The sequence below is a fragment of the Grammomys surdaster genome, unplaced genomic scaffold, assembly GCF_004785775.1.
Source record: "Grammomys surdaster isolate TR1022 unplaced genomic scaffold, NIH_TR_1.0 125846, whole genome shotgun sequence".
Lineage (NCBI taxonomy): Eukaryota > Metazoa > Chordata > Mammalia > Rodentia > Muridae > Grammomys > Grammomys surdaster.
Window position 1 is genome coordinate 2,698,858 of NW_021620672.1, and position 15,518 is coordinate 2,714,375.

A 15,518-nucleotide genomic window follows, 5' to 3' on the forward strand; every position below is an offset into this window, starting at 1 on the left:
TTTTATTTTATTTTATTGAGATAGGGCCTCACTCTGAAGCCATGCAGGCTTCACAATTAAAACAATTCTTCTGCCTCAGACTCCAAAGTGGTAGAATGAACAGGATACACTTCCGTGTCTGGTTTTGGATAATGATTGTTTTAGGGTTTGCTTTAGTGTTCTTGGTTTTTATAGAGTCAGGGTCTCATGTAGCCCAGGCTAGCTGGGAACTTGTGTGTAGCCTAAGATGACCCTGAACTCCTGATCCTCTGGCTTCCTTCTTCCCAGTGCTTGGATTCAGATAGATACCACAGCACCCAGTCTGGTTTTGCCTTTGATACAGGGTCTCCTGTAACCCAAGCTGATCTCAGATTCATTACTGAGGTGGGACTACTTTGGAACTCCTGCTCTTCTGCCTCCATCTCTGGAGTACTGGGATGCCGGGCAGATGCTGCCACAGTCCAGCCACAGGTGCGTTTGTTTGATTTGATTTTGGGGTTTTGATATTCTGAGTTTGGGCCTCACATAGCCCAGGCTGCTCTTGATTTTAGTATGTAGCCAAGGACAACCGTGAGTTCTGGATCCTTCTGCCTCCACCTCTTGAGGGCCAGGATCATAAGCATATGTCACCATGCCTGGTTTTATTCAGGGCTGGGGATCAAACCAAGGACTTCACACATACCAGACAAACACTTGGACAACTGAACTAGTTCCCGAGCCCACTGGAGAAACTCTGAACAACGTGTGGAGTAGTCCACCGCTTTACACACTGGCCAGCAATGCTTAAATGGGCCAGCTTTTGCTGTATCTAAAGTCAAGTTCACAGCCTCAGTGTCAACTGGATTGATGTCATTCGGCCTCTCCCTCTGTGACCCACAGCAATATGTTATCTTTTGTAGGTTGACATAAGGGCCTCATTTTGAATCTGCTGTTGCCATTGTCTTTGCTATTGTGCTAGGTGTACAGTGTCGAGTACCTCCCATGCTGTTCTTAAAGCAACCCTGACTCCCTCAGCTGGGGTTTGCCCCAGTGTCCTGAAAACTGTCCATGTGTCTGCAAAAGACTGGGGATCAGGTACACATCACCTGTCACCTGTGGTGACCAAAATGATGTCATCTATACCTAAAGGCTATAGACAACCGAGCCACTCAGGGCCACTTGGATCCCTGTGCCTGCCTCATGCTTGAGGCACCTGTCCTGGGGTAATGGTTGCAGTTCTTCCCTTGACAGCTTTGATCCACTGTGGAGTCAGAAATACAGGCCCCAGATCCAGGTGTGGCAAGACGCACTTATGACCTCTGCTGTCAGATGGAGGCAGGAAGATGGGAATTTCAAGGACAACCTTGGTGACCCAGAGAGTTCCAGAGCAGTCTCGGATAAACAAATAAAATTTCAGGCTCTGAAGCTCAGATGGGAGGCTGCTCGTCTGCTGTGCCTGAAGCCCAGAGCTGCATGTGTGACACATCACAAGCTGGCCATAGTGGTGCGAGCCTGTCAGCTCTGGTCTCAGGAGTCAGGAGGACCAGAGGTCAAGGCAAGGAAAGCCTGGGCTACTGGAGGCCCTGGCTCAAAAGAGCAAAACGGAAATCAAAACAGATACAAGACTCACCAATGAATATATACAGTGACAACAGTTTTAGTCTCTCACAGAGGCTCTGTGTGTGTGTGTGTGTGTGTATGTGTGTGTGTGTTTGTGTCTTTGTGTGTCTGTGTGTGTCTGTGTGTCTGTACAGACTCTATTCCTTCTACTTTTGAATAACCTTTACCTGGGGCTGGAGCACACAAGACTGATGGAATTAACTCTCTGAGGGTTGGAGAGATGGCTCAGTGGTTAAGAGCTCTGACTGCCCTTCTAAAGGTCCTAAGTACAAGTCCCAGCACCCATGTGGTGGCTCACAACTATCCGTAATGGGATCCAATGCCCTCTTCTGGTGTCTGAAGACAGCTACAGAACTCATATACATGAAATAAATGAAAAAGAAAAATTTAAAAAAAAAGGAAAAGAATTGACTCTCTGAGGCGGCCTGTCAGGGTCTGCCTGTTCTCTGTGAAGGAACAGCGGCGGCTCCTGACTGATTCTGCCCTACCCCCGACCCCACCCTGATCTCTCTGGGACAGCTCACAAAGAGCTTGGAGACAACTCTTAACAAGAATGCACAGGAACTCTGTCCTCGCATGCACAAGAGTACTGAGAGTTTGGAGGGGCCGGTGCTTCCTCCAGGAAGGTACCTCAGGGAACTCTTCACCTTTCCTCTCAAGGGAGCCTCCCCAAGGAACAGTCAGTGTGATCATCCTGCCTCCTACTGATGAAAGATTGTTTCGGTGTGTGTGTGTGTGTTTTTCCCAGGTGTCACATCCAGCAGACTTCACGTGATCAAGTTCCAAGCCCACAGACCCACCAGGGGTTTGGTAGGCTGCTATGACGGTATGAAGTATCTGGGCACTGGGGTGGGCTGTGTCTCGAAGTCATCAAGTGACCCTCTCGTCACTTGTGATAGGGCGTCACTCCTCTCAGGCCATGTCTGTGCATGCGTTTAAGGAGCAGGGGAAAAGGCTTAGCCATTCCCATGGCCCTCCTACCTTCCTGACGGAAGAGCCACCAAGGAAGTCAGTCACACATAACTAGTGCCGCTCCATTGAGTAGTTAGGTACACTACGTCATGCCTGTGGGTAGACCAAAATGAGTGCTCACCACAGAGCAAGTGGTTGGCCTGCTTACAGGCTCAGGTAGGGATTATATGAAGATTCTCTGTGTCACAGCAAGAGTGACATCCCTAAAAGATGAAGGAGCCCCTGGAGCATTGATACCTTAATTACTACTGTGGGTTCCGAACACGTGGGCCAGTGGAACTGGCTGCAAAGGCCCACCACCCTCAGCCAGCTGCCGAATAAGGCTCAGGACATGAACAGCGTGGCTATACTGGTTTTTCACTGGCTGGACCACACAAACACTTGCTGTTGTACAATAGTGTTACTGTTCTCCATGAGAACTCCCCAGCTGTGGGGAGTCTAAGAGGTGGCAGTACTGGGAGGGGAATTAGAAGGAGCTGGGCCCAGGCAGAGCACTGGAGAAGATAAATAATTTTCCCAGAGTGATCACAGGGTTTAGTCAAGCCTTGGAAGCCATAATATCTACCATGTAAGCCGGGAGGTCCAAGGGAGAGGCCATGGTCTCTATGGAGATGGTGTTACTTGTGGATTCCATGTTCCCTTAAATCCAAGGTCAAGGTCCCAGAGAAATCTCCTCCACTCTCATGGAGATGCACTCCACTCTCATGGAGATCTCTGTCCAGATGCAGACCCCTGGTGGCACACAGGGTGTCCTAGGAGCATCTACCTAGCTTATTAGGGGCATATGTTGTGAAGCAGAATCCCCAGGGATTCTACAGCTGGAGCCTTGGCTAGCCGATGTAAGCAGCGGGATCTGGGGTCTGCCAGGGCTGGGACAGAGACAGGGCATACAGATTAGGTCAACCTGCTCTGCACCCTAGATCTCTGTGTCAAAGTCTACCCATCCCTCAGCAAGGCGTCATCTCCATGTACAACACGGACACTCTGGGGCAGCTTCATGTCAGCTCACATACGAGGGATGCCCATTCCTGATGAACAGGCAATGTGAGGAAGGTCCTGGAACTCTGGGTCACCTTCTCAGGTGTGTTCAAGGTTCTCTGGATACCCATGTACTCTCTGTCCTTCCTTTCCTGCCTTCGGCCCCACAGCCTCAGTGGAAGTGGCCGCTGGGCCAGATCTCTGAGGATAAGGTGTTGCTGGCTATGAAGTATCTGCAGCAGGTGTCCCCGCTCATCCTCCACACCCCACAGGTGAGGCTGCGGGTCTCCAATACTTGTACTCCCAGGTCCTTACCTCAGGGCCCCTCCACCAGCATCCTAGAGCTGTTTACATGGTGACCAGTGAATTTCCCTGCTAAAGCCAGTGCCTCAGGAGGAGGGTGTGAGCACTGGAGTTGGGAAACCAGATCCCCCTGGTCACATGCTCACTGCTGCCCTGTGGGAGCCTGGGAAGGCTGGGGTCCTCCTGAGTTGCCCTTGCCTCCTGGGATGGTAAGGTGTAGAGTCTGGATGTTTTCCAGAGCAACTGTGACCACAGCTATCTGCCCTGACCACCTAGGGGAGATGGGCAGGCCTTTGCCCATCTTGAAAAGGATATGGAGGACAATGATGAATCCTAGGAACTGGCACCAAGTCTGCCTGGGCCAGGCCAGCTGCCACTCTCATGAATCGGCTTCTCTGGGTGCAGGACGGACGCTGATCTAGACTTCTGGCCCTCTCCTGGCCTCCACCTAGTTGGCTGTCTGCATTTGGTTCTCTGCAGCTTCCAAGTCCAGGCTCAGCTCGGGTCTTTGTGTTCACTGAAGCCCCTGGCTGCTCTCTCCAGGCCTCTTTGCTGGATGCACCTTGTTCTGTCTCTCCAGTCAGCTAAGTGGTTGGGCCTTAGGAAGGGCTGAGCTGTGTGTGGCCAAGCTGTTTGGCCCTCTGGAGACCTGCAGCTTTTGATCAGAAGGCACCACCTGGAGGTTGTGACTCACAATGCTTTGTCTATTTTCACTCAACCATCCATCCACTCCTCAGATGGCCTTTCTCTGACCTCCTAATCTCCACTACCCACATCTCCACCTGTCCTCTGTACCCCAGATGTCCAGGGTTTTTCTTACTAAAAAGTACTAGAGGCATTACCTTCTATAACAGTTAGTTTTATTGTTTTGTGTCTCTTCAAGGATTGGGGAAAGAGAAGGTAATATTCTTTGTTCAGTTTCTATATGCAGCCTGAGATGGACCAGGGGTGCGGGCAGAAGGCTGCTCTGAGCTGTTTGCTTGAGACCCCACAGCCTCCTGGACTTTTGAGATTTCCTTTGATGGAAAGTGCCTGGGAACAAGCTAAGACCTGAAAATAAGAGTTACTTGGGTCCCTATGAAGGGTGATGGTTTGAAGGGGAGTCTGGGTCAGCCCCAGGCTTTAGCCTTCTGGGTACCAGTTGGTACCTCCCGCTCCAGAGGCAGCCGGTTGAGAAGCAGAAGCAAATCGTAAATCCCAGAGTGTTTTCTTAGAGGTGGTCCTTAGAGCTGTGTGGGCTGAGATGATGTCTCAACATCTGGATAAGAGAACTACCAAATTGGGGTACAAAAACCAGCTTTGAGACTCTTGGGCAGAGAACGGTGAACACAGAACTGATAGGGCACAGAAATCTACGAGTGTGTGTGTGTGTGTGTGTGTGTGTGTGTGTGTGTGTGTGTGTAAGCAACCAGCGGTGGAACCCCGTGGAGGAGCCTAGCGGGGGTGGGGGAGGGCTGACCATTAGGACACCACCACAGCTGTCCCTACTAGCGGCAGCATGCTGAACAGCAGCTGCAGGGGCAGCAGGACAGTTGCTTGGCCAACTGCATTGTTTGTGGTGGTGGTGGTGGTGGTCTGGCCCGGGTTGGTTGGTGTGCTGTCATCTGCAGGGGGCATCAGGCCACAGTCAGTGTAGGGCTCCAAGCAGCCTGCAAAGGCCATGACATGTGCAATGTAGTTCTGTTCCTGAACTCCGTGCACCAGGTGCGCCTGCGGGCCACGGGCGAATATTGCCACGTCTTCCCCGCCGTGGGTCTCTGACGACAGGGGTACAGCTGCCTGCTGCTGGTAGTTGGGATCACCTAAGGAGACAGGATGTTTAGGGGAGCAGAGTCCATCTGTCCTGGTCTCCTCTGCCAGCACCCCAAGCTAGGCAATGTTGTGATACTTACTACTCTCATCTTTGGTGACATTGGGCCGGTTGCCTGAATTAAGCACATAACCTGGGCCATTGCCATAGAGAATGGAGGTGTAGGATTTGCCATCTTGGGCATTGAGTGGGGCCAGACCTGTAAAGAAGAAGGGAGACATCCTCATACTGACTACAGCTTTTAGAATGCCGGTGAGTGCATTTTGCTTGCTCAATGGTTACATTGTCTACAAGGCCATTTTGTGCCATTTTGACAGGCGAGGAAGCCGAAGCCCAGTGATATCTGTCCTCATAGATCTGAAACAACATCACCCAGCACTGCTCCTTGGCTTACCAAAGATGGAGGTCCCCCTAAGTGTGTAGCCACCAAACGCGAAAACATGGGAGTGGTCAGCAGTGATGAGCGTTAGTGTGTCCTTCTCATTGGTGAGCTGGCTGGCTTTTTGGATGGCAGAGTCGAACATGACAGCCTCAGTCAGTGCCAGGTAAGCAGTGCCCGCATGGTGGCCTTGGTCAATACGACCCCCTGCAGGAAGCCAGTGATGAGGGAGATGCTTGAGTTTGCTCGGGACCCCTGTCTCCTCCTCTGTGCCAGGCTGGACCACTCACCTTCCACAAAGAGATAGAAGCCTTTGGGGTTCCTGCTGAGCATGCGCACAGCCACCTCTGTCATCTCCGCCAGGGAAGGGTCTACTGAAGAGTTTCGGTTGACGTCATATTTCATTTCTGCTGGCTCAAAGAGGCCTGAGGGGCATAGGAATTCATGATGACAACCAAGTTCAGGGATGGGGGTCATGATGGCACACATACAGTCTCCAGTAGAGGCCCTCTGAGAGGTGCTAGGGCAGAACTAGTGTATTACCCATGAGGTGAGTCACTGATGAGTCCTGGGATGCCTGAATGAGCTCCTCCAGGTTCCAAACATACCGGGCTCCCTGCAGGGACACAGCCAGTCTCAGCACATAGCCCTGAGAGTCAGTCCTGCCCTAAGCCCTGCCTTGGCCCCTTCACTGGAATCCACATCACCTGGTGCTGTGTCAGCCACTCCTGCACCAGGTTCCGACCATCCAGCCTGGTTCCAGACTGGGCAGAGTCATTTGGGTATTCAGGGTCTGAAGTCCCCTTAGGAAACATAAACTTCCGGCCTCCACCGAGGATCACCTTTGGTCAGAAGATCAACACAGGTAGACTTAGGGCTTTACGAGTTTCCTACCCCGTCCTGAAGGACAGCCCCTATGTCCCCTCCATGTCTGTGGGATATGCTTCTCCTGGATGTTCCACACCCAACCCTTACATATGTGCACCACAGGGGACTTGGAGTTCAGGGTGTCTATGCCTGGAACTATGGCCAGTCCAAGGTTCACCCTTCATCCAACCCTCCGGCTGGTTCTTGGAGCTCACATCAATGTCCATGTTGGAGATGAGTTGTGTGGAGATGTCCTTGCAGCCCTCCTGGATGGCAGAAGGAGGCATATCTGCATCCGAGTACCAGTCACGGCTCACCGTGTGTGCATAGGTGCCGGCTGGAGAGGCGTGCTGCACCCTGGTGGTGGTCACCACTCCCACAGACTTCCCTGCAGATGATAGACGATCACCCAGTGATCCAGCCCTGCCGTAGCCCCCCGAGGCCCAACACCAGCTCACCTGCTTTCTTTGCACGATACATCACTGAGTAGACCTCGTTGCCAAACGTGGTGTTGCACTGGTTGAATCGAGCAGCCGCGCTCAGACCGATGGTCTTGTAGTTGGCCTTGACCCCACAGAGATAGGCAGTGGCCGTACCTGCACTGTCCGGAACCTGTCTGTCCACGTTGTATGTCTGGGGACAGAGACACTCTTAGCTGGGTGCTACTGATAGACATTAGACCCTGCTTCCTGGGACATGTCTACCCTGTCCTGGTTGCAAACTTGGGCTCCAGTTCTTCTGGGTTCTTCCTCCTCCCATCATCTCCAGCCCCCTTTCCTGTCCTAGATATATATTCCAGTACTCACCTTGGACAGAGCCATGTATGGGAAATGGTCCATGGCCAGGGGTGTCTCAGGTCCTAGATGATTTTCCATCTGTCCCTTTAGGATCCTGGTGGCTGTCACCGTGGGCACCCCCATCCCTGAAGGAGCAGAACCTTGTCAGGCCTGAGCTCCCAGGCTTTCCTGGCCCCATTGGTGACCTTGCATACTTGCAGTACGAGGGATTTAGGGTGGCCATGTCTTGAACACTCACCATCTCCCAAAAAGATGATGAGGTTCTTGGCTGATGTCTGAATGGGCTGCAGCTTTTTGGCAACATCCAGGGCCTCCTTCGCCTTTTGATTCCAGAAGGCTGGGTTCTCCTCCTCCACTGGACAAGAGGAAGTACACCCAGGTTAGTCTAGGTGGGGTGGTGGGTTAGTCCTTCTGTGGGAGTCAGAAAGGAGCCTTCTTACCTGGGATGACCCCAAAGGACAGATGTATCCTGAGACCCAAAAGCAACAGCAGTACCCAGTCTCCCTGCATGGTTGGGGCTACTGATGGGCCACCTAGCTCGAGAACCAAGGTACCAGCCCCCGCTTAGCCTGCCTGGGCTCAAATCAGAGATGGACTTTGTCCTTGGCTGTAAAGGGTCGTTGTCCCTCCTCTAGATGTAATCACCTTGGCCCCACCCCTGCCCTGTGAACTAAAGTCTGGCACTCAGGGTGTGGCTAGGCCAGGGGTCCTATGTCTCCTGCAGGTTGGGAGGGAGGCTGGGGGCAACTGATCCTGAAAGAGCAACTTGTGTTGTATGCTTCTGGCACCATCCTCTGTTCACGACTGTCTTGTCAGGGATTCCTCATGCTTCCTGAGAGCCAGCTGGAGCCAGACTCTACTCTGGGTGCTCGAAGAAAGTGGGGTTCCAAGTACCCAGCCTAAGCCAGGACCTGGCTTTGGTCCCCCAGGTCCAGGATACCCACTGTTAAGAAGAGAGCACAGACAGTGGCCTGAGTACCCTGTCCTACAACTGTCTTCTCACTAGCCTTGCCCAAGGCACACTGAGGATGTGACCAAATAGTATTGCTGGAACTACTGAGAGGGGTACCTTGAAGACATTGGTCTTCAGTTATCGGTGGTATATGGCCTGCCCTGTAGACCTCAGGCTGCGTGTCTTTTATATGCATTCAACCCGTGTCTGGAGCAGCAGGCTGGGGTGGGACAGCTGTCTTTGGCCAGATGTGGCACTGGCTGGGTTTTTCAGAGCTTGTGTTGGTATGATTGACCCCTGTTCCCTCAGGCAGGTAGATGGGGCCCAAGGGTGAGTGTATTATCCACGGGCACTGGGCACACCCAAGCAGCTCTGATAAGAAAGCAGATTCAAATGTGTTTCTACAATTTAGCAATCCCACTTCTGAGTGACAGCCAGCAGAATTGAGTGAAGTCGGGGCTTCCTGCGGTAGCATAGGCCCATAATCCCAGCTCTGGGCAGGGGACGGGGAGGGCATGGGGAAGAAGGAAGGAGAGAAACCATAAAACAAATGTTGTTTGAAAACCTTTTTGTAAATTAATGAAAATTTAAGAGCAGGGTCGGTGGAGCTGGGGAGACAGTTCAGAAGTTAAATGTTTACTGTTCTTACAGAGAACCTATGTCAGGTGACTCACAACTTCCTGTATCTCCAGCCCCAAGGGGACCTAATGCCTCTGGTCTCCACGGGCACCTGAGTTCATTTGCATACACCACACACAGAAACAGACACATTCACATGATTAAAAATAAAATACTAAAAAATTTTAAAAGCATAATAAAATAATTAAAGAAATAGCAGGGTCTCAGACAAATAGACGGCTGGCCTAAGACTGACAGCCACGTCATTCCCAGTAGCCAGGAAAGGGAAGCAAGGGCTATGGTGTGGATCTGGTTGATATGTGTCCCACGAAGGCCCAGATGTTGCAAACGTAACATCTGTGGCTGTGCTGGAAGATGGAAGAATTTTTAGCAGGTAAAGATTCGTGAATGGTGGCTAGTTACTGCAGCTGTTACTCTCTAGAAAGATGAACAGAGTTCTCCCAGAACCCAGATGGCTGCTGCTATTGTAGACTGTAATGAAAGAGTAAGACCGATGCCCTTCCCTTCCTGGGTCCCAGCTTACTGGGTAAGCCTGCCATTTGCCTTGTGACATCACCAAGGGCGTCTTAGCAGAGCAGAGCAGAGCTGGGGCAGCAGGTTGGGGTGGAACAGCTGTCTTGGGCCAGATGTGGCACTAACCAGAATGGCTCTCAAGCTTATGTAGGTTAAGATTGACCCCTGTTCCCTCAGGCAAGTAGATAGGGCCTAAGGGTGAGTGTATTATCCACAGGGCCAGGGCCAGGCTTGAGCTAAGTAACTCCCTTCTTGTTACCACTTGCAGCTATTATCTTTGTTGTTGTTGTTGTTTAAATTTTATTTTATTTTATTTTATTTTATTTTATTTTATTTTATTTATGTATGTGAGCACACTGTAGCTGTCTTCAGATATACCAGAAGAGGGCATCGGATCCCATTATAGATGAGTGTGAGCCATCATGTGGTTGCTGGGAATTAAACTCAGGACCTCTGGAAGAGCAATCAGTGCTCTTAACCACTGAGCCATTTCTCCAGGTCAACAGCTATTATGTAAATGGAAAAGACTCTTGTTTTACAGAGCATTTTAGATGAATGAGTGGCCAAGCAGAGTGTGCTCCATATACACACCGGGTGTCATCTGCCTTAAAAGGGAGGAAACCGAGCCGGGCAGTGGTGGTGCATCCCTTTAATCCCAGCACTTGGGAGGCAGAGGCAGGTGGATTTCTGAGTTCTAGGCCAGCCTGGTCTACCAAGTGAGTTCCAGGACAGCCAGGGCTACACAGAGAAACCCTGTCTCGAAAAACCAAAAAAAAAAAAAAAAAAAAAGGAGGAAACCTGATCAGAATACATTGTATACATGTATGAAAATGTCATAATGAAACCCATTGTAATGCATAATAACCATGTCAACCAAAACAAACAGGAAAAAGCACCAGAAAGGGGAAAAGGTGCACTGTGCACAGCTGTGATCTAGCCCTCGTGAGAGTAAGGCAGAAGTCAGGTGGATTATTGGTTGTGGGTCATGCACTGCCCCCTTAGAATAATGTTCCTAGTCACCTCAGAACCCCCTTGAAACCTCCACCTGTGTCAGGCCGTGAGTACTCTCATCATTGAACAATGATATATATTTCTTGCCACTAGTAATGATCAAATTCAGACAGTTTCTATTCAAGTATAGTCCCAAACATATCTAGGTATGAAAAGCAGAAGAGCCAAATTAGCCTGAGTGGGTTTGGGTACATGTTCAATAAAACACAAAACTGTGTCCTCAAGCAACATCTTAGGGAGACTCCATAGTCACCATGTTTATATCTATGCATACCTGGGTATGCATACAATTAAAGTCAGATGCATTGTGGGAAGGGACATGGGTAGCAGGAAAAAATGAATGCATGACCTAATACATCAATCCAAATAAGGAACAACCCAAAGTACACCCCTTAGTAACTGTGGTGGTTTTAAATGAAAATGGTCCCCATAGGCTCATAGGGAGAGGAACTAGAGGAGGTGTGGCCTTGTTGGAGAAAGTGTCCCACTGAGGGTGGGCTCTGAGGTTTCAGAAGCTCAAACCAGACCCAGTCTGTCTGTCTCAACCAGACCCCCCCCCCCTCTCTTCCTGCCACCTACTAATCCAGGTATAGAACTCTTGGCTCGGCTTCTTCTCCAACACCATGTCTGCCTGCACACTGCCATGCTTCCTGCCATGATGATAACAGACTAAATCTCTGGAACTTTAAGCTAGCCCCAATAAATGTCCTTTATAAGAGTGGCTGTGGTCGTTGTGTCTCTACAGCAACAAACACCATAACTGAGTCAGTGACTAACTCTTCTTTCTTTGGAACTCTGCAAGAACCCCCAAGAATAATTAGAACCCTCTCCTCTCTGCCCCAGCTCTGTGCCTGCTGATTCTGAATCACAGAAGCAAGACCTCGGTGCCCACTAATCACCACCATAGAGCTGGAGTGCTTGCTTACCCAGCATGCACAGCTGTAAGTTCAATCTCCAGAACCGAAAAACAAAAGATATTTAATTACCCCTAAAGCTGCCACACGGAGTGTTGTATTCTCAAGCTATGTTGGGGCAATTCTATTGTTTTGGGGACTTGTCAAGAAATATTACAGGGCCTGGGGTGTAGGCATAAAACAGTTGGTAGATACCTTATTGCCAAGCATAATCGCTCGTGGCTGTAACCTTAGCACCCAAGAGGCTGAGGCAGGAGGATTGCCATGAATTCTAGACTAGCCTAAAGGGCTGGGGAAATGTTTCAGTTAGGGTACATGATTGGCATACTGAGGACCCGGCTTTGATCCTCAGCACTAGAAGAATATTTTAATTGGCAGATATTAATTATATGCATATCACTGGATGCGTAGCAATGGAGCCAGCGTAACTGCATGCTTTCTGTCTCTTAAGCATTCTTTGTGTTGGGAAGGGAAAATTCTTGACTAAAGGTCAGAGATGACTAGCCACTGGGCAAGCCTTGATCAATTAATTAGTTTTATATCAGGCTATAGATTAAAGGACACCACAGTCAGTACTGGGCCAAGGAGCTTTTAGTGTGACACACGCTGCCTTGATGGAAGTTTTGATCTCACTATAGAGCCATGTGCCGCTTTTTAAATCTTGTATTACTATTATTATTACTATTATTAGTGTGTGTGTGTGTGTGTGTGTGTGTGAAGTGTGGGTGTGTGGCTGACACAGCACCCATGTGAAGGTCAGAGGATGACTCTGTGGAGTTGGTTTTCTCCTGCCCTTCCTGGGGTTCTGGGGGGTCAGTCTTGTGTGTCAGCCCAGGCCCTTCCCCGAATGGAGCCATTTCACTCATTCTAGAGTCACATGTCATTTTTAAGAAAAGAGATAAAGGCCTGGAGAGATGGCTGAGAAGCTAAGAGCACTGGCTGATTTTCCAGAGGACCCAGGTTCCATTCCCAGTACTCAGGTGGCAGGCCACAGCCATCTGTGACTCAAGTTTCAGGTGATCTGATACCCTCTTCTGGTCTCCATGGCCTCCAGGCACATACATGGTGCACAGTCATACATGTAGGTAAAGCACTCACACACATAAAAAATAATAAAATAATTTTTAAAAATGAAAGATATGGAGAGAACCCGGTGCATTTAGCCCAGTTTCCCCCATGACTCTGTCCTGCCTATACACAACTATACAACTGCCTATACACAACTATACAACTGCCTATACACAACTATACAACTGCCTATACACAACTATACCACTGCCTATACACAACTATACCACTGCCCATATGCACTATACTGGTGCCTATATACAACTACTATACCACTGCCTACATACAACTATACAACTGCCTATCTACAACTGTACAACTGCTTTATATACTATACCACTGCCAGTACACAACTATACAGCTGCCCATATACACTATACCACTACCTATATAGAACCATACCACTGCCTATATACAACTAGACCACTGCCTATATACACTATACCACTGCCTGTACACAACTATACAACTTCACTCTGCTCGTGGTCTCACCCAGCTCCTCTCCAGACCCCTCTGTAATCTCCACTCCTCTCCCCTGCACTCCATCTTCTGTCCCTCATAGAGCTAATATTTGGACCCGCTACCTTCAGAATCTGTTGATTCTACTAAGTTATGGCCGCAAACGAGGCCTAACTACAGACTTTGGAATGGCTTTTTTTCATACAACATGATTCTCTAAGAGTTGGCTGGTCTTCGTAACCAGGACAAATGGGTGAAGTATATCACAGTCACTGAGCATTCTCTTGCTAAAGAACCTGCTAGAAGGACAGCTAAAGAAGCTGCTTGCTTCTAGCCTTGGCCTTTATGAATAAAGCGATGGCAAGCATGCAGGGTCAGTTTTCTATACGAACACATTTCCATTCTGTGGAATGAGTGCCGGGGAGTGCCAGCACTGTCCATATGATGACAGCACGTCATTAGTTAAGAGACTGCTGGATTGTGCAGATTAGCTGTGCCATGTCCACCATTTCCATGTGAGGGACCCTTTTTCCTTCCTGCCAGTGTTGCTCTACATAGCAGCAGAGTCAGCGGCTCTCGACTCCTGAGTACAGTTCAGCAATGAGTGGGGGTTCCCACCTGGAAGACGCCTGCTCTGTGGGAATAGAGTCCCCCTGGGAAGACAGAGGCACGGAAGGCTTTAAGAGAAGGCATAAGGACTACACTGGTTGTTATAAAACGATGACCTTGGTCCACACGGATTAAAAATGCGTGGTTCAGCCCATAGTTCTAGGAGAGGTTGCTGGGAAGATGGCCTCGCAGAACTTGGAACCAGGCACGGTGGTACATGTCACTGTGAAAACACAGGCAGGAGAATTTCTGTGAGTTTGAAACTACTCAGACTACACTGAAAGTTCCAGGACAGCCAGGGCTACAAAGTGAGATGCTGTTTTTAAATTTAAAAAAAAAAAATCTTGGGGTGAATTTATGGTTGGCTGGGGCAAGAGTTATGGTTCTGTAGAATCTTTTGTCATAGTTCATGTCACTAGGCAGATAAGCATGAGGGCCCTTCCCTCACTAACTCTTGGCTTCATTTATTTATTTAAGTTTTTTTTTTATGTGTGTGTGTGTGTGTGGTGTGTGTGTTGGTGACAGAGAACCTTTTAGAAACTAGTTCTTTCCTTCTACCATGTGCGTCTCTGTGTCAAACTCAGGAGTGTTAAGTGTGACAGCAAACACTTTCTAACCCCCCGAGTCATCCTTCAGCCCCTAACAATTGTTTTTTTAATTTTTGTAGTTTTGTCTTTTGAGACAGAATCTCACTCTATAGCCCAAGCTGACCCAAAACTCATTCTGTAGCTTATGCTGGCCTTGAAATCCTGACAGTCCTCCTGCCTCAGCCTCCGAAGCGTTGTTAGCCAGCACAGTCAGAGCAAGGAACAAGGCTTAAAAATGAAGAGGGTGCATTATTAACATTATAACAACTTCAAGTTAGACGGGCGTAGTGGCGTTAAATTCTAGCCTCAGGAGGCAGATGCAGGTGGATCTCTGTAAGCTCAGGGCCGTTTGGTCCACATAGTGAATTCCAGACCATGCAGCGTCTCAATAATAATAATAATAACAACAATAATAATAATAGTGATAGAAATACTACTACTAATAGTAATAATAATAAAACTTCATTTTATGTAAATAGTTTTGAAACATGAACCCAGACCTAAAAGTATCCACTCAAGTAACCATGGCAAATGAGGTGAGCTGTTGCTCGCACAGGCGTTTGGCCCATTCTTTAGCACATGTAATTGGGTCTCAATTACCCCTGAGGAATTTATCCAGGAACAACATGGAGTCTCAGCAATGGACACTACTTTACGACACCAACAGACGCTCAGTAGAAAGGTTCTTATCCGGCTTTCCTCTGCAGAGAGAGTTTAATGAGTGTTGTCCTCAGTCACCGTCTTTGCAGTAGAATCTGGAAGGGCACCGAAGTAAGAGATAAACCTCTAATCATGTTTACTGGCCACACAAGAGTCCAAAGGACCTGACAAATGAATCAGAGCCAGAGTCCCAGTGTCCACGAGGATGACGTCATTTGGTCCCTGCCTCTATGGCCTGTAGCACCTTACTTTGTAGGGGTTGACATGAGTACCTCTATTTTGATTCTGATACCATCTCATCTGAATTCGGTGTTGCCCACTGTTTCGTTGCTGTTGTTGGCTATTTTGACAGATGTGTGACAAAGGTGTCTCTCGTGGCTGTGTTCTCATCCTCCACCACAGTCAGCCCAGCTTTCCTGAAA

At 49.1% G+C, this 15,518-nt stretch overlaps 1 protein-coding gene across 1 annotated transcript; it reads right to left on the minus strand.

The window, feature by feature from the left end:
• Nucleotides 1-5,292: 5,292 nt before the first annotated feature.
• On the minus strand, nt 5,293-8,229 carry LOC114640615 (intestinal-type alkaline phosphatase 1). The gene is made up of 11 exons (XM_028789573.1): nt 8,125-8,229; nt 7,923-8,039; nt 7,694-7,809; nt 7,346-7,520; nt 7,103-7,275; nt 6,728-6,862; nt 6,564-6,636; nt 6,311-6,445; nt 6,036-6,227; nt 5,724-5,840; nt 5,293-5,633 (listed from the first exon to the last, which is right to left on the minus strand). Exons 1-11 carry the CDS (start codon nt 8,192-8,194, stop codon nt 5,293-5,295), a joined length of 1,644 nt encoding a protein of 547 aa, XP_028645406.1. The 5' UTR covers nt 8,195-8,229.
• Between the last annotated feature and the right edge of the window lie 7,289 nt (nt 8,230-15,518).